This window comes from Orcinus orca, chromosome 9 (assembly GCF_937001465.1).
Source record: "Orcinus orca chromosome 9, mOrcOrc1.1, whole genome shotgun sequence".
Classification (NCBI taxonomy): domain Eukaryota; kingdom Metazoa; phylum Chordata; class Mammalia; order Artiodactyla; family Delphinidae; genus Orcinus; species Orcinus orca.
Genome location: NC_064567.1, coordinates 85,031,434 through 85,053,766, shown reverse-complemented (window position 1 = coordinate 85,053,766; position 22,333 = coordinate 85,031,434). Strand labels below are relative to the sequence as shown.

The 22,333-nt window shown below is 35.4% G+C and overlaps 1 protein-coding gene across 1 annotated transcript in view; it reads left to right on the top strand.

Annotated features, from left to right (window-relative positions):
* Positions 1–22,096, top strand: part of RSBN1L (round spermatid basic protein 1 like) — a 61,937-nt gene extending 39,841 nt beyond the window's left edge. The window contains exons 4-8 of the mRNA XM_004263394.4: positions 11,213–11,350; positions 13,125–13,267; positions 16,222–16,389; positions 21,181–21,289; positions 21,379–22,096. Of these exons, the coding sequence (XP_004263442.1) occupies positions 11,213–11,350; positions 13,125–13,267; positions 16,222–16,389; positions 21,181–21,289; positions 21,379–22,020 (1,200 nt within the window). The 3' untranslated portion in view covers positions 22,021–22,096. The remainder of the gene's footprint in view (positions 1–11,212; positions 11,351–13,124; positions 13,268–16,221; positions 16,390–21,180; positions 21,290–21,378) is intronic.
* The last annotated feature ends 237 nt before the right edge of the window (positions 22,097–22,333 follow it).

Below are 22,333 nucleotides of genomic sequence, written 5' to 3'. Positions count from 1 at the left end.
CAGCTTCTATTTATCTGTGTTTTTTTTTTTTTTTAAAGAAAATCAGTGAAATAATTAAGATTCTGTTGTCCTTTTTACCGTGGATTTATTTTGGAAGTGAAATGAATTTCGCTATGTATTTTTCCAGTCCATACAATAGTTCTCTTACTTGAACATCACTTAAAATTGTCTTCTTGCTTTATGCAGTAATGCTTTAATGCTTAGCATTGGATTCATCATGTGGAAGGTGCTGAATAAATGTTGGCTATTAAATATATTGTGATACAAAGGAATCATCAGTTAAATATGTGATTATGTGAGAAAATGAGCAGACCAGTGCATATATTGAGCTACTTTCTATTTCCTACCCTTCTCTGTGTTGTGGAATATAGATTATTTTAAAAGCAGAGACAGGGCTTCCCTGGTGGCGCAGTGGTTGAGAGTCCGCCTGCCAATGCAGGGGACACGGGTTCGTGCCCTGGTCCGGGAAGATCCCACATGCTGCGGAGCGGTGGGGCCCGTGAGCCATGGCTGCTGAGCCTGCGCGTCCGGAGCTTGTGCTCTGCAACGGGAGAGGCCACAGCGGTGACAGGCCTGCGTACCGCAAAAAAAAAAAAAAAAAAAAAGCAGAGGCAGAATCCAGTCCGCTGGCTCTTGGAAGTGAATGTAGGCCCATCTAAGTCTGGTGCATTGTTACTCATTCTCAGAGCAGAGACTGCTTAGGTCAAAGATCAGCCAATTTTCACATTTATTTGTGCTAAACTTTCGGTATTGTAAGTAATAATTGACATTCTAGTTTGGAAAGAGGAAAAAAGTGAAGAAAGTTTCAAAGGGATCTTTTAGTGATCAGCTATCCCGAACTTTCTCAACTTAAACAAACATAGATAGGAGTAACTTAGGGTTTTAAGGTTACTCAGTGCCAGGTTACACAACAGTGCCAGGAATGGAACAGTGTGTGGCTAGGTTGTGGGTCTCAAGTCCTTGAAGTGCCACCTACCCTGGTTGCTATTACCTCTTAGGGTTCTTGGATAATATGTATGGCACAGAGGAAACTCTAGGCAGATGCATCCTCTTTGTTACCAGTTGTGGCTCTGGCCCCCTATCTAATGTGATCTGCAAGGACTGCTTTTAAATAATTAATTAATTAGGCTGTGTTGGGTCTTCGCTGCTGCTCCCTAGTTGTGGTGAGTGGGGACTACTCTTTGTTGTGGTGCACGGGCTTCTCATTGCAGTGGCTTCTTGTTGTGGAGCATGGGCTCTAGACGTGCGGGTTTCAGTCTTTGTAGCATGCGGGCTCAGTAGTTGTGGCTCGCGGGCTCTGTAGTTGTGGTGCATGGGCTTAGCTGCTCCGCGGCATGTGGGATCTTCCCGGACCAGGGCTCGAACGCTGTCCCCTGCATTGGCAGCTGGATTCTTAACCACTGTGCCACCAGGGAAGCCCAAGGACTGCTTTTAGTTCTGCAGCTTTAGATTTCGTGGCAGGAAGCTGCCTGTGCACGGTCCATGTGCCTTTACCTCAGTATCCTCCAGATCCAGCCATTCCTATGGTATGAAGAGGAGTATCTAGCGAAAAGCTTTCCTGAACTGGTCATTTGATGTTTCCCCAAACTGGATTTTTACTTTGCTTGTTTTTTTAAGAGCTTAGAAGACTGAGGAAGTTGTTTTCTGCAGACCAGTTTTGTTTGTTTGTTTGTTTAATTAAAACCAGAGCAGCGAAAAGAATTTGCCCTAAATTCTGTAGAAACTAAAAGAGGACAGTATAGGTAAGATGTAGCTGTTTCTATGATCTTTATAGTGATAATGCTTATCTTTGTGATAATACTCTAGTTTTCACAGAAATTCATTTTTGCATTTGTTTAGCCTTTATCCTTGAAACATGTTAACTTGATTTTTTTGTGTGTGTATGGGTTTATATGTATACACACATGCACGTGCACATGCACACACACAATACTGACAAAAGGATCAAGACATCCTGTTGATTTTGGAATTCTTTTTACTTGCATAATTCTATATTTCGTCTTCATCTATATCCCTGCCAATTGCCTGAAGAATCTGAAGACATGGTAGAATTATATATTGTCTTGTAGGTCATGTCATTTTTCTGATGTTAGTGGTATAATATCAATCAAACTGTATGAAATAAAATTCTGTTTGAGAATAGAAATGGATTTTTGTAAAAAGTTTGTAACCTATCTATATGAGTTATTTTGCTGCAAATCAAACCAAAACCCTCAAAACTAAGTGGCTTAAAGATTTTTCTCACAATCTGTTGGACTCTCTGGACAGTCTTTGTCAGCTCAGCTGGGGGCGGCATGGCCTCAACCATGTCTGATGGTTTGCTGGTCAGTTGGTCTCAGGAGACCTTGCTTATTTGTCTGGCGGTTTGGTGCAATGTCGATTGGGGTGATAATCACATTTTTCTCATCATTTAGCAGGTTAGCCTGGGCTTGTACACATGTTGATAGTTGCAGGGTAAATAGAGCAGAAAGAGGGGGCAAGCCTCTGCTTGTTTTGTGTTTGCTGATGTCCCATTGGCCAAAGGAAGTCATGAGGCCAAGCCCAGATTCACTTCTTGATGATAGGAGTGACACAGTAACATTGCTCAGAAGTGAGCATACATGCTTGGGAAGAGTTTTTGGCCATTTGAACTCATCCACATGTGTCTTAGTTTTTCTACCATCTCTATTTTCTTCAAATACTCATTTGGACATTGATCGTTCTCCTGTGCCTTTGATGGTAGGGAAACAGAAAGGCAAGTAAGACAGGAGTTTTATCTGTCAAGAAACAATTGAGATTTCTGTCTTGCCATACAATGTTTAATCAGCATGCACTCCAAACTCTGTAGTAAGAACTGTGAGAATATGAAAACTGGGGCAATTATCTTCTAATCACCCTTTTCCCTCCCCCAAACTCTAAATCTTATTTTTTATTTTAGCCTGGTTCTGAGTTGCTTTTAGCAAATAACTTATGTCAAGTGTTAACTCATAATTAAATGGCTAATATTTTAATAGTGAAACAGTTATTAAATCTGGTTGGATCTGTTAGCCTTGCCTCTCTGCAAAATGAGGGGAGAGAACTAACATTTATTGAATTCATGGGTCATTCACCATGCTAGGCCAGTAAAGATGATTTGCCATACCGTCTTTGACCACTGCCAGCCTTTGTACTGAATTTTCATTTTGACCAGTTGTGCTTGTCATGTCCTCCTTGAATGCTTTTGAACTGATCTGTTATGGCAGGTACCAGATGTTCTAATTGAGAGACTTTTTCCTTTTTGTACTAGTTTAAAAATGATTAATAACAATTTTATTCTTATTTTAGTTATAGTTATATGGATATTTTTGAAATGCTGATTATATGTTATTTCTTGTTATATGTTTTAATTTGAAAGGATATGCCAGATGTGATGGGGAATGGCTCCCCCTTGTGGCACACATATTTTTGTTAGATGTTCAGATTGCCTCAGTAGGAATGTGGTGAGCTGGTCTTGTTTTTTAAAATACGAGACTCCCTTCTTTCCTCTTGCCCTCTCCCCCAAAAAGCTCACCAGAATTGAACCAATAGCCTCTTCTGCCCTCACCCCCTCAATTTTTTGCTGTAATAACTGTCCTGTTTTTGTGTTTTCTTTGGATTAATGATGATACTAGCTAGAAGCATCTATAATATCTTCTATATTTATTATGGATAACTATACTGTGTAAAGTATAAAGTATTTATAACGTATTCTGTGGAATTCTTACTATCTTGGGATGTTGATAGGTACACTAAAAGAAAACAAATAAATAAGAAAAACAGGTTTTGAAGTCAAAATAGTTTGTCTAATACTGGGCCAAATAAGTTATGTTTGTTTACTGTGAGACTTCTCAGAACCTAGCCTTTAATAGTGTGTGGTGAACCTCTCAAACAGGAAGAGTTTTCCAAACTTACTGGACTTTAGAATCCTCTCTTCAGGGACTGACATATCAGGGAATACATTTTGGGAAACAGCATTATTTCAAGTGAGTCATGCCTCATGGTTTTTTGAATTACATGTGTCCATATTTGCTTCCCTTGTTGCAGCAGTTTTTATACGTAAAATAAGAGAAAGCAGTATTGAGACTTATAGATTTACTTTTGGCAATGTATTTCCTGTCATAAAGGCTACTTTTTTCTTTGTAGCAAGCCAAACTCAGAATCATAAGGTTGTGTTTTTGTTTTTTAAAGATTATTTACGTAAAGAAAAATGAATAGGATTTAGTTTAAACGTAATGTAACAGTTCTTTTCCCATTAACCAAAGCTTCTGAGATTTTGTTATTGACACTTACTGGCAGAGGGTTCAAGAAGTCTTTTATTTCCTGCTCTCCAGTCTCCCCCACCCCGCCTTTAAAACATTTATAGAGAATAAATGAAGGGAAATGTGAAAATACAGTCATGGTGGTGGTAGGGTTTTTGCTGGGTAGGGAGACTCTAGGGGAGGTTTAGATTAAAAATGTTACATCTGTCAACAGCTTTTGCAAATATATGAATAAATATCATTTCTGTCTTTTATTGTGTTTTTTGAGAAGTATACCTAAATTGGGAGGAACAATATGTGTCCTCTTTGTAACTCTACATTTCCCTTTTAGGAAGCATATAGGGTATGTTTTAAAGCAGTGACATTTTTTGGTATTTCCAATTTAATTTTTTAACTGCATCAGAAAACTGATAGTATGATGAATGTTTACTGAAGCCAAATACAGTAATTTCACGTCAAGCGTCATCAGGATGTGAGATTTTCCAGATTAGTGGTTTTTCTAGATAATGGAAGCATACAGTTGTAAGGACCAAGATTTATCCTTTTCCTGAGCATGTACAACATAACTTATCTCTTTATTTTCAGTCTAGGCTTGTCATTATGATATTATAATATTGATGACCTAGGGGAGCAGCAGCTGTGCTTACCTCTTGCCCCTCCTTCCTCTTCTAAACTTGTGGTTTCTTATCCTTTATGATTTTAGATGTTAGTTAGAATTATGCCTAGTGTAGAAACATATATGTAAGAAGAGTATCCTGTGAATCATGGCCTTTGTGACAGTAATTTTGACTATTTAGAGATTCTTTCAACTCTTATCTGTTTCCTTCTCCCATCCCACTGCTTTTGAGTTGTAATTGTTGGACAGATTATTTTTGGAGAATTAAGGCTTTTTTCCTTATGATTATTATAGGTTTACTTTTATTCCATGTAATAGAGGAAACTGGATTATTTGCTATATAATATTGCCGTATAATAGGTATCGCATAATAAAAGGTGTACTATTTACTTTTTTGTGAAAAGTGTGTGGATTATATTCTTGTAATTTTTTTTACCAACTTAAGTGGTATCTATATGGTTCATCAAGAAGTATATACTTTTTGAATTTGAATACATTGTTATGTGTAGTTTTCCATTTTTGAAACATTAAATTAATGGTTCAGACTGATGTATATGTTTCAGGTATTGGGTTATTAATCTAGAAAGTTGTATTAAATGGTATGTAATTAAAAGTTACATTACAGTGTGTTTGTTTATTTTAATTGGGGGATAGTTGATTTATAATATATTAGTTTTAGGTGACAAGGTCAGAATTTTTATAGATTATACTCCATATAAAGTTAAAAAATATTGGCTATATTCCCTGTGCTGTACATTATATCCTTGTACCTTATTTATTTTATACATAGTAGTTTGTACTTCTTAACTCCCTGCCCCTGTCTTGCTCCTCCCTCCTCCCCCCTTCCCCCTCCCCCTCCGTACAGGTAACCACTAGTTTGGTTCTATATCTGTGAGTCTGTTTCTCTTTTGTTATATTCATCCATTTTACTTTTTAGATTCCATATATAAGCAATAATACACAGTATTAATCTTTCTTTGTCTGACTTATTTCACTTAGCATAATATTCTCCAGGTCCATCCATGTTGTTGCAAATAGCAAAATTTCATTCTTTTTTATGGCTAAATAGTATTCCATTGTATGTATATACCACATCTTTTTTTTTTTAAACTCATCCTGTGAATCTGTTGTCTTCTGCTTTTACATAATATTCATTAATTGTTTAATCTCCTCAATACGTGAATTTATGGCCATTTTTCTAATCCCTAATGATTACTTGTATAGTATAGGTCCTTTTTTATTTTGTTCAGTCCTGGTCCTGTTTTTTGTTTTTGTTTTTTTAAATTTTATTTATTTACTTTTGGCTGTGTTGGGTCTTCGTTTCTGCATGAGGGCTTTCTCCAGTTGCGGCAAGTGGGGGCCACTCTTCATCGCGGTGCATGGGCCTCTCACTATCGTGGCCTCTCTTGTTGTGGAGCATAGGCTCCAGACACGCAGGCTCAGTAGTTGTGGCTCACGGGCCCAGTTGCTCTGCGGCACATGGGATCTTCCCAGACCAGGGCTCGAACCCATGGCCTCTGCATTGGCAGGCAGACTCTCAACTGCTGCGCCACCAGGGAAGCCCTATACCACATCTTTGTTATCCATTCATCTGTTGTTGGACACTTGGATTGCTTTTATATCTTGGCCATTGTAAATAATGCTGCTATGAACATTGGGGTGCATATATCTTTTTGAATTAGTGTTTTCATTTTCTTCAGATATATACCTAGGAGTGAAATTGCTGGATCGTATGGTAGTTCTGTTTTTAGTTTTTTTGTTGTTTGTTTTTTGTTGTTTTTTGCGGTACGCGGGCCTCTCACCGCTGCGGCCTCTCCCGCTGAGGAGCACAGGCTCCGGACGCGCAGGCCCAGCGGCCATGGCTCACGGGTCCAGCGGCTCTGCGGCACATGGGATCCTCCCAGACCGGGGAACGAACCCGTGTCCCCTGCATCGGCAGGCAGACTCCCAACCGCTGTGCCACCTGGGAAGCCCTGTTTTTAGTTTTTTGAGGAAACTCCATACTGTTCTCCATAGCAGCTGTACCAATTTACATTCCCATCAACAGTGTACAGGGTTCCCTTCACATCCTTTCCAACATTTGTTATTTTTGATCTTTTTGATGATAGCCATTTTGACGGGTGTGAAGTGATACTTCATTGTGGTTTTGATTTGCATTTTCCTGATGATTAGTGATGTTGAGCATCTTTTCACGTGCCTGTTGGCCATCTGTATGTCTTCTTTGGAAAAGTGTCTATTCAGGTCTGCCCGTTTTTTAATTGAGTTATACTGTATTTTAAAATTCAGATTACTTTCACAAGCTAAGATTTTGATTAATTTTTTTTTTTTTTTTTGCGGTACGCGGGCCTCTCACTGCTGTGGCCTCTCCCGTTGCGGAGCACAGGCTCTGGACGCACAGGCCCAGCAGCCACTGCCCACTGGCCCAGCCGCTCCGCGGCACGTGGGATCTTCCCGGACCGGGGCACGAACCCGCGTCCCCTGCATCGGCAGGCGGACCCTCAACCACTGCGCCACCAGGGAAGCCCTAATTTAATTTTTAAAATTTAGTTTTAAATTTATTTATATCCATCCTATTGAGTCATCAGATTCTTATCTTTAATATTTGAAGAATGAATGTCTTAGAAGAAAATTGCTGTTTTGTTTTAAACCTGATAGGTAAGTATATGTAATTTATATAGAGACCATACTTAGTGGAATATATCTGTGTTGTGGGTTTTTTTTTTTTTTTTTTTCCCTACACTGCGTGGCTTGCGAGATCTTTGTTTCCCAGCCAGGGATTGAACCCGGGCCCTTGCCAGTGAAAGAGTGTGGAGTCCTAATCACTGGACCGCCAGGGAATTCCCTATCTGTGGTTTTAATAGTGGACAAACAGAATGTACTTTACAGTTGTAGCACATTTTGGTGAAAAGGGGAGAGAATTGTGCTTTTATTTTATTATAGCAAATTATGTGTTTAAGTGAATTTACATATAGTATATATGTATTTTGCCATGAGGTGACCAGAACTATGAAGATTCAAATACCATATTTAAGGTTATAATCCAACAAATAGAGTCTGTATTACTTTACTCTTTAAAATTCAGTTTCTCCCAAATATCCTTTGAAATATTTACGAATTTTAATAGGGTATACTTTAAAAAAAAATCATCAAAAGATATAGCCTCCTTTTAGGTAGCCTCAAAATAGACATAGGAGAGGAGGAAAAGTCAAATTTGTTTTAATTTAGTCTATTGTGTTAAAATTTCTAATATTTAGACGTGTTTTATTTTATTTTACTTGTAAACAAAGAACAACATTTGTAAACTTGGAAATTAATGTAAAGGAGTAATTTGAATGAAATGATATGGCTAGGTCAGTAATGTTCTCTTCAATCAGTGAAATGATCATTCCAACCTAAAATAGCAACATCTGGTTAAATCAAAGTTAGTTAAGTACTTAAGTTATAAGTCTTTAATACTACCACCCAAGAAGCTTTACCCATTTTTTCTGTTACTAAACGATACATGTTTTTACTTAACACTTAAACACAGAAATTTTACTCTAAGAGGGCTGAATGTTAAACTTGTTAATAACTAGTTCTGTTTTTTTTTTTTTTTAATATTTATTTATTTGGTTGTGTCGGGTCTTAGCTGTGTCACGCAGGCTCCTTTAGTTGCGGCTTGAGGGCTCCTTAGTTGCGGTTCGCCTCCTCAGTTGCAGCAGGCGGGCTCCTTAGTTGTGGCATGCAAACTCTTAGTTGTGGCATGCATGTGGGATCTAGTTCCCTGACCAGGGATCGAACCCAGGCCCCCTGCATTGGGAGCGAGCAATCTTAACCACTGCGCCACCAGGGAAGTCCTACTAGTTCTGTTTTTTTGATTATTAATTGTATTTATCCCTTCTCTATAGTTAAATACTGTTATAGTAGGGTTTTTGTTTGTTTTTTTTTTTAGAATGGAAGTAGTTAATTGAATTGCATGGCAACCACTATGTAGAACTCCAAAATCTATTTCATTTATTTGAGAAATGAGTTATTTCATGTTTTTGCCTATTAAATAAACTGTTATAATTTCAGACTTTACATTTCCTCAGAGTAGATTGTCTCTGACTCCTAAATCCTAACATTCATATTAAAGAGCATTCTTTCTTTATTGGTGTATCTTTTGTATGCATGTATTTAGTTCTTGCACATACTCCCTTGGAAAAAAAGAGTCCAGTGGACCATATACGCGTTTGCCTTTTGCTTTAAAAGTATGTTTAAAGTACCCATTTCTTTGCGAGAGCTCATAAATTCAGTTGTGCTTAGTACTTTGGAAGGATTCCCTCCCTGAACATTCCTCCGACTGCCCTAATTATTTAGTTGATAATTGAGTCACTGCCCAAATTATTCAGCTGATCCTTGTTGATGTTGATAATTGAGTCACTGTCCAAATTATTTAGTTGATGTAGTAGAATGAACCAGCTGGAACGCAAAGACTTTCTTGATTCTGGCTTTCTTAGAACCGGTTAACGATTTAGATGAGTTATCTAAGTTTAAACAAGACAGAGAAGATTGAGGCACAGAAAATTTACTTATTTGTGTGAAGTGGAAATATTACCTAATGTGACTTGTAAGTCAAATGAATATTTCAAAGCACTTATAAATTTGTGTTTTACAATAGAAGGTGTTTGATTTCACTGAATGGTCTTGAGGTCTCTCAAAAACACATATGACCATTTGCAGATCCAAAACTGAAGCCACAAGCTCAGAGTCACGCAACAGAATTGATATCAGTTCTTATAAATTTGCTAAATTTCAACTTGATATTTTTAGCTTTGTTAGACTGCATTACAGAAATGCATAGTGATGACTAATTTTCCTGTTGTAGTACTCTTAGTATATCTAAACATCTAAAGCCTAAATATTGTTGTAGAGTCAGATTTTAACTTTTAGCTCTCTCATTACTGGAGATGCTAGGAACTTTTGGGAGAGAAGAAAAAGGTCAGATCATGAGTACAAAATGGGGACACAGACCCCAACTTTTTTTGTAACTTGGGGATTGGAGCAAGGTTTTATGGTTCTGAGAAGTGAATTTGTGATAGTGCATGAAAACTTAACCTTGTAATTCTGGTAAATTTATTAAGGAATTAATGTATCATTGTTATGCTGTTTTGCTTATTATGCTAAAAAATAAAATTCTCAAATGTTTTAGTCAAATGTTCTATTACGATAGAACTTTTATTGTCATGTTTTTGTTGTGGGTGGGGGCTTAAATACATTGATACAGAATACTATCTGTATCAGCTGCAATTGTGGGAATTCACCTTGTGATATGAAAATATTTTAGAGTCTGTGTCCCTGATGTGATGAAAGCTCATCCATCTGGGTTTGCCTGGTACGGGACTTTCCATTTTAAAACTGGGATAGACCCAGGCAAACTGAGACAATGTAATTTCCCTACAGTTAGTGGCCATAAAGGCTAATCCAAAGAAAAAAATAATTAGGATTTTGCTTGAAGTTTGTTTATGAAAAGAAGTTGTTTTGCTTTAAAAATACTCTTGTTTACTACTGTTAGTATATGAGGTTTCTTTGCAAGATTTAAATGTGCTTTTGATAACTTAGGTACCAGTGATCCTTGAGGTATATAGGTTGTTTTATTTTGGTTGATATTCAAATGATACCCATTTGCTCACACTGTACAATTATTGTTTTCTTTAGCAATCCGAGGTAAATCTTTCCGGTTAAGGAAACTCAAACTCATGGAATTTAAGTGATTTCTGGAGGTCACATAGCTGGTAGATAGCAAAGGTAGACAGATTTGGGACCTAGGACTTTTGGTTCTCAAGCTCTAGTAGATTTTCATCAGAAAAAAGTAAACTGAATCCTAGTTAACATGCTAAGATCATTCCTGGTGGCCTTTTGGACATACAAACTACTGGTGATGGTTAAATGCAACGTTTTCAGAGGGTCTACTTTTGAAAATTCTGACAAAAAGATATGAACCATTTAGGAAAATATAGGTACAGGAACTTCTGAATATAATTTCAGTGGCACTGTAGATCAAATAATAAACTGCTCTGTTATAAGGAGAAATTATAGTTAGTTGTCTGGAATTACGCTGTTTATCTCAACTGTATTTTCATAAGCAGTGTGTAGGAATAGCTAGAGAAGGTAAAATAGCTTGATTTTGTGCCGATCTTTTCTTTTTTCTTTTCTTTTTTTTTAAGTGCCTTATTTTTTTTACTGTTTGTGAAAGGCTTTTTTGTTGTTGTTGTGCTTGCCACACATTATGTTCTAATATTTTCAGACAACATAATTTAGTGTTATCCAGTGATAACAGGCATTATCTTATGTTTAACTTAATTAACTCCATATCCTTCAGGTAAAAAGAACGTATTCTCACGGTACTTATAGAGCTGGCCCAATGCGACAGATCAGCTTGGTGGGAGCAGTAGATGAAGAAGTGGGAGATTACTTCCCTGAGTTCCTTGACATGTTGGAAGATTCACCATTTTTAAAAGTAAGAGAAAACAATATCAAGCAGTCTAAGTTGTGGGAGTTACTTTTATGCTACTAGTGATAACAGATCATGGCTGTTTCAGAATTATAAAAACTTTGATTTCATTTGAATTATAAGGAAGGAAAGGAAGAGATGACAAAGTAGAAGTAATTCTTGTGTAGTGTTGTGTGTGTGACTTCTCAGGTACTAATTTTAATGGCAAAGCTAAGTGGTGGACCAGAAAATAACACTTGCCTGTAGCTGCCACTTTAGGAAAATAAGTTCCATCCGTTTATCAGCTTTTTATAAACTGAGTGCCAGAGGATTTAAGAGGTACAGGAAGGATGTCTACTAAATTAAAGTGTTCAGGACAAGGGAATGGCAGTTTGGATTTGTGGAAAACTGGCCTGGGAAGTTGTATAACTATTTCAATCTTGCGAGATCCTAGCTGGGTTGGGCAAGCCGTTTAAACTTTCTAGGCTTCAGTTTCCTCATCCATAAAATAAGGTATTTAAACTATGCAGCTTTAAGGCCCCTTTAAATGATTTTTAGCCAGATTCTGTTCTGGTTTTTTTTTTCCCCCAACAGTCTCTGCATTCCAGAAAATATTTCTTCTTATGGGCGGCTGGGGCTATCCTATTGAGAGAAAAATCTCTGATCTATGTAGTTAGGTCAGTTATTTAATCAATAATTCAAAGCTAAAAATGTGACAAGATCAGTTTGTCTCTAGTATTTGCCACATAATCTGTTAAACATCTCTTCTTTTTTCACTTCTGCATGCTTAATTTTCTAGTCTATATGTGTATGTGTATCCTTCTCTTCCTTTTCTTTTTCACCCTACTCCATTCCCCTTTTATTTCCTTTTTTGTTCCTTTTAAACCTTTGGTTCCTTGTCTGTTTCACCCAACTAGTGACATGGAATTTGGTTGCATTTATTTTGAGTGCTATTTTAAAACACCATCATTTAAATATGTTTCAGATTTTAATTTTAAAAGTAAATGAGCTAAATGCATTCTTTCTGGAGAAATTTAATTTGACAAGCTCCCCTTTTTGGAAAGGGGGTATGGTTTTTTAAAAAATACTCATTTTGTCACCATTCCATGGATAGTGGCCCTTGGTCATTTCTCTTTTCTTTTCAAAGCTGTTAATTCCTGCTTTTAGACCAGCAACCTTTTCAAGAAACTACTACACAGAAATAAATTTTGATTTTGGTTTAGTTTTCCTTTTTGTTTTGTTAGGTTTTGATTATAACTAATCAGAGGTATATCCCCCCTCCCCCCCTTTTTTTTTTTTTGTGGTACGCGGGCCTCTCACTGTTGTGGCCTCGAACCCGTGTCCCCTGCATCAGCAGGCGGACTCTCAACCACTGCGCCACCAGGGTCAACCACTGCGCCACCAGGGAAGGCCCACCCCCCTTTTTTTTGAGGTATCCATTTTTTAAACTCAGTTGTTCATTTTTATAGATTCTCATGGAAGACACTTATTTTGCCAACTAATTAACATCATATGACCCATATATTTGGTAGAAGGAAGAATAATAAATGATAAATACAGTGAATCATACCTCTGGCAGGGTTGGGGAAGTGGGGGAAACCATCCAAGAATAATTACTCTCTTGTTATGTTTGAAATAGAATATTATGAAGGAAAATTTATGAATATATATGAATATATTTAAAATAGGTATATATTTCAAATGTATATATGAAATTTTGTCAAGGGGACAATAGTCTTTAATGTATATTTGAAGATACATTTTAAAAATAATTAATTTCTCTGTAATTATTTGCCTCTAGTGTACACTGCCATGGGGGACACTATCTAGTCTAAAATTAGAGAGTCGAAAAGATAGTGATGATGGTCCCATCATGTGGGTACGCCCGGGAGAACAAATGATCCCTGTGGCTGATATGCCAAAGTCACCTTTCAAAAGGAAAAGGTATGTTGGATATAAATGTTTTTTGCTGGGGATGGGTATTTGTACATTGGTATGTGTATATTGTTGAAATTTGGAGGAAGAAGGAAGGGAAAATTTAGAATGTAATTGAAATGTAAGTTCAAAAATGGTTACACATGCTGATATAATTTCTTATAAGTATCAAATATAAATAAAACATGAAAAAGGTAGGCAAATGACAATAAATTGTAACTAGGAATGGAAAAAATATCATTCACAACAGAGACATAAACTTTTGGAATAAATTTAATGAATATTCAGAAATAAATTTAAATAATATTCATTTTAAGAAAACTGAAACATGAAAGATATAGAATAAGATCTAAACAAATGTTTAGATCTGTGTTCTGGATTGGACAAAAATGATAGTCCTTTGGAATTTTTAGCATTACAAATGGACTCACACTTCCAGCACTGGATAAAATAATTTTAAAGTTCATAAGGAAGAATAAGTAAAGTCAGTCTAGAAAGCTGTGAAAAAGAAGGTGAGTATGAGGGGGACCTTGTCTTACTCAATATTAAAAAGTACTGTGAAGCTCAAAAAGATCATTGGAATAGGATAGAGTACACAAACGGATCAAAGTATATTGGGAACTTAATAATGAGATAAGTGGGAAAAGAAAAATTTATTTAATGAATAATGCTGGCATAAATGGGAGTCCATTTGGAGGAAAACAAAGCCATAACCCCAATGTTATACAAGAAGTAAGGGATTTGAACATAATAAGTAAAAAATAAAAATATTAGAATAAAATGCTTAAGCTTAGGAGAGATCTTCCTAAGCAAAGATTAAAAGATACAATGATAATACTATTTGTGAGAGAAAAGACATCAACAACAAAGTTCAAAACTATGATAGACTGGACTAAAACATTTGTAACATGTGACAGACTAAAGTTAGTATACAAAGAGCATTTCTAAATTGAGAAGAAAAATGTAGAACAACCCAATAGAAAAATAGGCCCCAGGTAGTCGATTGTATATTAAATATATATTAAAAGAATTATGAGATATTATTTTTACCTATTACATTGGCAAAAATTATTAACAGAGCGAGTATATTACAGGCTGGTAGGTACGTGAGGAAACAGGGTAATGTATATTATTGGTCTATGGGTGAGCTTCTGTAATCATTTTTTAGAAGTAATCTAAAATAGCTCATAAAGTTTAACATATGTATACTCCTTGAACCAGGACCCCTATTTTTGGGAATTTGTCCCAAGAAATAAAAGCACTAAAGGTAAATGTATAAGAATGTTAATTGCAGCATTTATCATATTGAGATAAATTTTAAAATGGTCTGAATGTCCATTAACAGGAGAACGGTTGAATACATTTTGGTACATTCCTGTTAAAGAATGTGGTGAAATAGTTAATTTCATAATATGAAATTTTGTCTGTTGAGCTGGATATCCATGGTACTTGAAAAGAGCAAAATGTAGAGTATATGTCTAGTATGATTCTATTTTTATGAAAAGAAATTAAAAAAACATGTATAAGAGTATATTTATGTGAGCACAGAGAAAAGTGTAGAAGAATGTACACTAGCGTAACATTGATGGGAATGGAGTGGGGAGATAATCCTTTTTTTAGATGTCTAAAGATGGTCTCACTGGTTATAAATTTAAGAAGAAAAAACAGAACAGGGAGAAATGGTCATAGAGTAAAATGTCGGTTATATGAGAGCAGGGACAATGTTGTGCTTGTTACTAATGTGTCTCTAGCACCTAAACAGAGTGTGTTTAATAAATAAATTTTGGTTCAATGAAATTTTTACAAGTTAAATTTTAAGTTGGTAGTAAATGGTAAACTTGGTGTGTATCTCAGTGATTCTTAATTTGGATTTACAAATCATTTTAAGAATCTGAAAGACTCTCCCTAGAATAATGCAGATATATACAAACTTTTACATGTAATTTAAGGGAGTTTACCAGCCCCTTGAGGAACTTGTAATCCTCAGGGATTACAATCCATGGTATATGTGGTCATTTCACATCAGGTTATATATAGTCTGACCAACTAATGACAACAGTGCCCTAGGCACTGTGCCAAATGCTTTAATAAGGTCTTAATTCATTAGAATGTGGTATAATGAGGTGAGACTTGGTTTGAAAGCCTGTTAGCTTTCCACAGAAAGCAACATCATCATCTAGCTTTCTAATACCTGTAAAACATTAATCACAAACAGCAAAAAAGTATGTTAAAGCATTGTGTGTGTGTCTGTGTGAAAGTTTATATAAAACTGTAAGACAAGAGTGCACAAAGAGTAGTAAAGTAGTAGAGTTTGAGGGTGGGAAATTAGAGAACCAAAAAGGAAGAGTGACCCTAGGGGACAGACTAGGATGAGACGAAAAAATAATGGGGGCAATCCTGATTTGTCTCTGGAAGCAACAGAAAAATCAGACAGGGAGATAAATAAGATGATGACTCCCAACATAAATTCTTCTCACCCAGTTCCCCTTCTGCAGCAAAATTGGAGAGGGTTTCTGCAGTGAGTGAGGCCAAGTAGGCAGCAGCTTCTGTATGCATATGGATTCTAGAAGGTGAGCGGTGGAGGAGAGGTCCAGTGGGAGATGTCTGTCCTCCAGGGTGGAGCTAAAGTGTTTTTTTCCCCTTACCTCCAATAAACCGTGCATGTTTTATGGAAGCACTTATTGCCTAGTGTTTTCTTGCTGTTTATTTTTTGGTCTATCTCTCACTAGAATATAAACTCCTACGAGAGTAAGGAACTTGTCTGTCTTATTCACTACTGTCTTGTTCAGTAGCTCCAGTGCTTAGATAGTGCCTGACACAGAGTAGGTGTTCTGTAACTATTAATGCGTTTAAAAAGTTAAACCTGTCAATACATCAGTACAAATGTTTGAAGGCAATTAAGCCTTAATATGCATAAGCCTGCCTCTCTCTGTCTCTTTATATATATAATTTTGTTTTAACAGAACTACCAATGAGATAAAAAACCTGCAGTACCTACCTCGAACTAGTGAGCCTCGTGAGATGCTCTTTGAAGACAGAACAAGAGCTCATGCAGATCATATAGGACAAGGTTTTGAACGACAGACTACAGCTGCTGTTGGAGTGTTGAAGGCTGTGCACTGTGGAGAGTGGTATATATTAACTACTGCTATTTAATGGCTTCTAAAATTTTTCTTGGGAAGTTTTTCAGTAATTCTTCTTACTGTGGGGGAAAAAGTTTCATTTTCCCCTGTATTTGGATATCCTAGTTGTATAATTGTACTAAAGAAGATTTTCATTTGCTAGAATCTAGATTTTATCTTTTGGGCTTGACTGAAGTAGTTTCATTTTTTACGTGACTAGAGTTGAAAACAGTTGTCTTACCTAAGGTAATGGAAAACCTAAGGTTCACTTGGTGCTTATTGTATGCCCATTTACAAATGTTCAGTTAATTTTCTCTACTTTTAGGCCCATATTTATTGCACAAAAGGGAGACTGAGGCTCCGGACTATCAAGTAATGTTGTCATAGTCATATAGTTAACAAGTGGTAGAGCTGAGTCTGATTTCAGAACTGACTACAGATTCTTGTGTTTTTTCTTGGTACTGTTTTAACTTGCTATCTTTCTAAGGTTTGGTATCTACTAAGTGTTTGTTTACCTTACTATATTAATTTTTTCTGGCTTTGCTTGTAAGTTTCACTGACTCTTTTGATAGATTAGAAAAATGGATAATTTTCTTAATGAAAATGGATAATATACTTAGAGGTGGTCATCCCATATGTTAAAAAAATTTTCATTTATTAAAATGATAAAACCCATAGAGCAAAGCTATATTTATACTGTAAGATAACTTTGCTCAATTAGGTTTTGTTTTCAAATTGACTATTGTTTGGGTATGAAACTTAAGATGGAATATGCTGTTTTGCTTATTAAATCAGTTGAATTAGATACTAAGTATGTAAGAAATTTTTCTAAGTAAAAAGAAACTGTTTTTAATTCTGAAAGTATAAAATGTCAGTATTGTTGCATAGATTCCTAAGATGTTGTGAAAAATATTGCCTGTATTTTCTGTACAAGGAAATTTTTTCAGGGGCTGTGAATACAAGATTGACCCTTTGTTCAAAAGGGAAAATTTAAAGTAATATTTTATAAATTAATACTGAATGGAGAGGCCACTGTAAACTGACCTTCTTTCTTAACATAAATGAAGCTTTATCAATTTCAGATATACAAAGTAACTAGTACTGAACTAACCCTAAGAGGTCCTTAGGAAAATGACATTAACAGTTTATAATTCAATAATAATAATTTATAATTGTGTTTAAGTTAAATGGTAATTATCAAATATCTGTGGTTGTTCCCATATAGTTTCTAACATAATCTGGTTTAAAATACTAATTTTGTCAAAGAGTAAAGGCAAATTTCTCTCTTTGGAAATCATTACAACAACCCCCTGTTTCAAATTAATGAGATTTTTCTTGAATGTTTGGTATAAAGGATTTAAGAGTGGCATCAAAATTTATTTAGGGTGAACTCCGATTTATAGATAGTATTTGTTAAAGTTAGCCATATAGTTACATTTTTTTTTCAGAGATAAATATTCTTGCTTCTTGGCCTTAACTTTGTTTAAATCTCTCTTAAGCTCCTTTAAATTATTGTTGGTTTATGCTTGCTTCTCCACTTTATATGTTATTTGATGTTAGAGATTGTGTCCTGTCCTTCACAGGTCCATCATAGTTCCCTATGAATAGTTACTGAATGAAAAAACACTTGAAGCTAACAATTTCACAGTGAAAAAGACTGTTGCCAAAGTATGAATATATTAGGTGGCCAGATTTAATTTGAGACAGATTTTGGAATGAGATGTTGCTAGCTATGAGTTTTCTCAGTATTGTAAAATACAGTTTGCTTTCTATACCAATGCTGCTTTAATCTCTTAGTATTAAAGATGGTAAAAAAAAAAAAAAAGATGGTAAGAAAATAATTTGGTTGATGCTTTAAGAGGGTTTCATGGCTCTGATGCAAACGTGGTCTATGATCCCTTTATTGTTATTCCTTGTTGTTAAATTAAGCTATACTAAGGAAATTGGTACTTTCTCTTAGTGTTCTCCTTATCTTAGTGTTTTGAGTTCTGCTCTTTTTCTCAATGAGACATTAGGCATTAGAGTATTAGATTCTTTTTTCATTAATTAATTAATTTTTTTATTTATTATTTTTGGCTCTGTTGGGTCTTGCTGCTGCACACAGGCTTTCTCTAGGTGCCCTGAGCGGGGGCTACTCTTCATTGTGGCATGTGGGCTTCTCATTGCGGTGGCTTCTCTTGTTGTGGATCACGGGCTCTAGGCATGCAGGCTTCAGTAGTTGTGGCTCACCGGCTCTAGAGCACAGGCTCAGTAGTTGTGGTGCACGGGCTCATTGCTCCATGGCGTGTGGGATCTTCCCAGACCATGGCTTGAACCTGTGTCCCCTGCATTGGCAGGCAGATTCTTATCCTCTGCGCCACCAGGGAAGTCCAAGATTCTTGACTTTATCTTAGAGCCAGGCTTAACACCAATTTGAGATAAAGGACTGGGATTGATTGAGACTACAAAGAAATCTTAAACTAGATAGACTTGTGAAGTGTTGATGAATTTTATATCACTTTTTAGTATTAGGAAGATAGAATTCACATAGATTTATGTATTTCAGGTTGCTTCTTGAAATCCAGTTTTTTGAAAAATCAACTATGGAAGTATAATTTGTATTCAGTAATACACACTCTTGTTATAAGTGTACAGTTTGATGTGTTTTGACAAATTTATACAGCCATGTTACCATTACCACGACTAAAATATAGAATATTTTGTTTCCTTCATATACCTTGGCAGTTAATCTCCCCCCATTTGTACCCCAGCTCCAGACATCTATAAAATCTATTTTCTTTCTTTATAGGTTAGTATTGCCTAGTCTAGAATCTCATTTAAATAGAATCATATGTTGCCTGACTTCTTTCACTCAGCATAATGTTTTTGACACTCATCTATATTGTTATGTGTATTAGTAGTTCATTCCTTCGTGTTGCTGAGTGGTATGTCATTGTATAGATACATCACAATTGACTTATCCATTCACCTGATGATAGAGATTTGAATTGTTTCCAGTTTGGGGTTTTTATGAATAAAGCTCTTATGAACATTCCCTTTCAAGCCTTTGTGTGCACATAAAATTTCATTTCATTTCAGTAAATACATAGAAATGGAATTACAGGGTCTTAGAGTAAGACAAAATAATTGTGTATAGAGATAGTTCTAAGTCTACAAAAGAAGTATTAGAATTTATCTAAGTCACAAGATAAGACAACATTGAAAAGTCACTTGTATATATTTTAATTCTATATATTAGCAATAAACACTTTGAAACATTTTCAAAATGAAAAGAAAAAATAATGCCAACTTATAAAAACATAAAATTATACCTGCTATGTAATGTGTAAGAACTTTCAATAGTATACTGCCATCTCTCCCTGCTCCCATTTATGGCCTTTGTGCTAATTATTATTAATACATTTTGCTTTATGTGTGCTATAACCATACCCCCAAATATGTTGCTTTCTTTGGCATTAAGGAATTATTTCTGAAGAGATTTTTAAGATGAGAATAAAATATCTTTCATATTTACTATTACTTGTACCCTCCATTCCTTTGAATAGATCTACATTTTCATCTAAATATCGTTTTCCTTCAGCCTGAAGAAGTTCTTTAACATTCTTTGTTGTACTGGTCTTCTGGTGACAGATTCTCTCAGTTTTTGTTTGTCTGAAAATGTTTTTATTTCACACTTTCTTAAGGATATTTTGGGGGTTATAGAATTCTAGACTGACTTTTTCTTTCAATACTTTAAAGATAGTGTGCTCTCTTCTGGCTTGCATTGTTTCTGATGAGAAGCCTGCAATCATTCTTACCCTCTTTCCCTGTATATTAATGTGATGCATGAGTTTTAGATTTTCTCTTTATCACTGTTTTTTTAAAATTTGGTTATGATTTCCTTGGTATGATTGGGGGGGTTGGTATTTATGTTTCTTGGGATTTTATTCCAAACTCCATTTTTGAGCATCTTTTATAAACATGTATTTGTATATTCTTAATTAATTGAAGAATTTGGGGATTTTTTTTAGAATTATATTTAAAGACTCTATTTACCTCAGCAAGTAGGATGGTAACAGTTTATTTTATAAGTACTTTTCTATTGAATGTCTCTTAATTTTTAGGAGTTATTTAGGGATTTTTGGTATCATTGCAGTTATATATGTCTGTATTGAAAGAATGTATTCCCTTTCCCCTATATTTATCTCTAAATTTTATATTATATAGTATCTTTAATTTAGCACTTAATTTGTTGAAGTATTGACAACAAATTAAAGACTTTAAGTTAAAGTCTTAACTTTAAGACTAAACAGTTTTTTGATTTGCATAATTAACCAATTCAGGTCAATTTAATTTTTCCAAATATGGTTACACATAGCTATAATAAAATGAGGTGAGGCTGCTCCTGGAAATCTCCACCCCTTTGCAAGAGCCCTGATGATATGTCTGCCTCCTACCCCTTAAAATTCCCTTACTCTTCTCCCTTCAGGGAGGTGTTTTTAGAGCATGAGCTCTCCCTTCTCCATTCCTTGATTAATGAATAAAGTTTCTGCTCTGCTATACAAAAACGTGTGTGTGTGTGTGTGTGTGTGTGTGTGTGTGTGTGAGAATAATAAAATGAGTTGTTTGTATCCATACTTAGGTTGAAACTCATGGTGTTATCCCTTTGTTTAAATATGTAAAGTGGTCTTCTAATTACAGTTCATTTCTAAGATAATACTTTGGTGTTGACCATAAACTTTTTTTGCTTTGAATTTAATAAGGACTTAGCAGAGTGAAACATTAATGGCAGACTCTTCATTATCTCATGTTCTTTTTTAGGCCTGATCAACCCCGAATAACCAAAGATGTAATTTGTTTTCATGCTGAAGATTTCTTAGAAGTAGTTCAACGAATGCAGTTAGATTTACATGAACCTCCACTGTCCCAGGTATATTTTAAACTATTATTATCTTCAATTTAATTTTTATTGTGGAAAAGACTTATTGGTATTTCTTGTTTTGTTTTGTTTTATTTTAGTGTGTCCAGTGGGTTGATGATGCAAAACTTAATCAACTGAGGAGGGAAGGCATTCGCTATGCCAGGATTCAGCTGTATGATAATGACATTTATTTTATTCCAAGGAATGTTGTTCATCAGTTCAAGACAGTTTCAGCTGTATGCAGTTTAGCATGGCATGTTCGTCTCAAGTTATATCACTCAGAGGAGGACACTGCTCAGAATACAGTTACTCATGAAACATGCACATCACCAGATTCCACATCATCAGTTCTTGGACCTCACACTGACAACATGATTTGTGCTGTAAGCAAAACCTCCTTGGATTCTGTTTTTTCAGACAAACTTCATTCTAAATATGAATTACAGCAGATTAAACATGAACCTATTGCAACTGTAAGAATCAAGGAAGAACCTGTGAATGTTTATATTCCTGAAAAGACTGGAGCACCAAATAATATGGATGGCAAGAATGTTAAAGCAAAATTGGATCATGTTCAATTTACAGAATTTAAGATTGATGTGGACTCTAAGTTTGAAAACAGCAACAAAGATTTAAAGGAAGAAATGTGTCCTGGAAGTCTCATAAGTCTAGTTGATACAAGGCAACATAGTTCAACACATTCAAATCAAGAGAGAAAAGATGATAACATTTTGTGCTAAATTTGTATATACCATTTAATATTGTTTTTTTCTTAAACTTAATAATGTAATAAAGATTCGTGAATTCTGAAAGCAAGCCAAGAACTTGCTCCCAAGTCTGTTACAAATTATAGTTTATGTAGCTTTGTAACATTCCTCAGTGCCTGTCCATAACTGTGAAGTATCAAAGCATTTAGGGCCAGATGCACTGTAAACATTGCAGGTTTAAACAAAAGGAGTCTTTAAAAAAATCATTTGAGTTGGAGTTGTAGGTTTTAGAATAGAGCTGACATTAACATATATATATATATATATATATATATATATTTTGTAA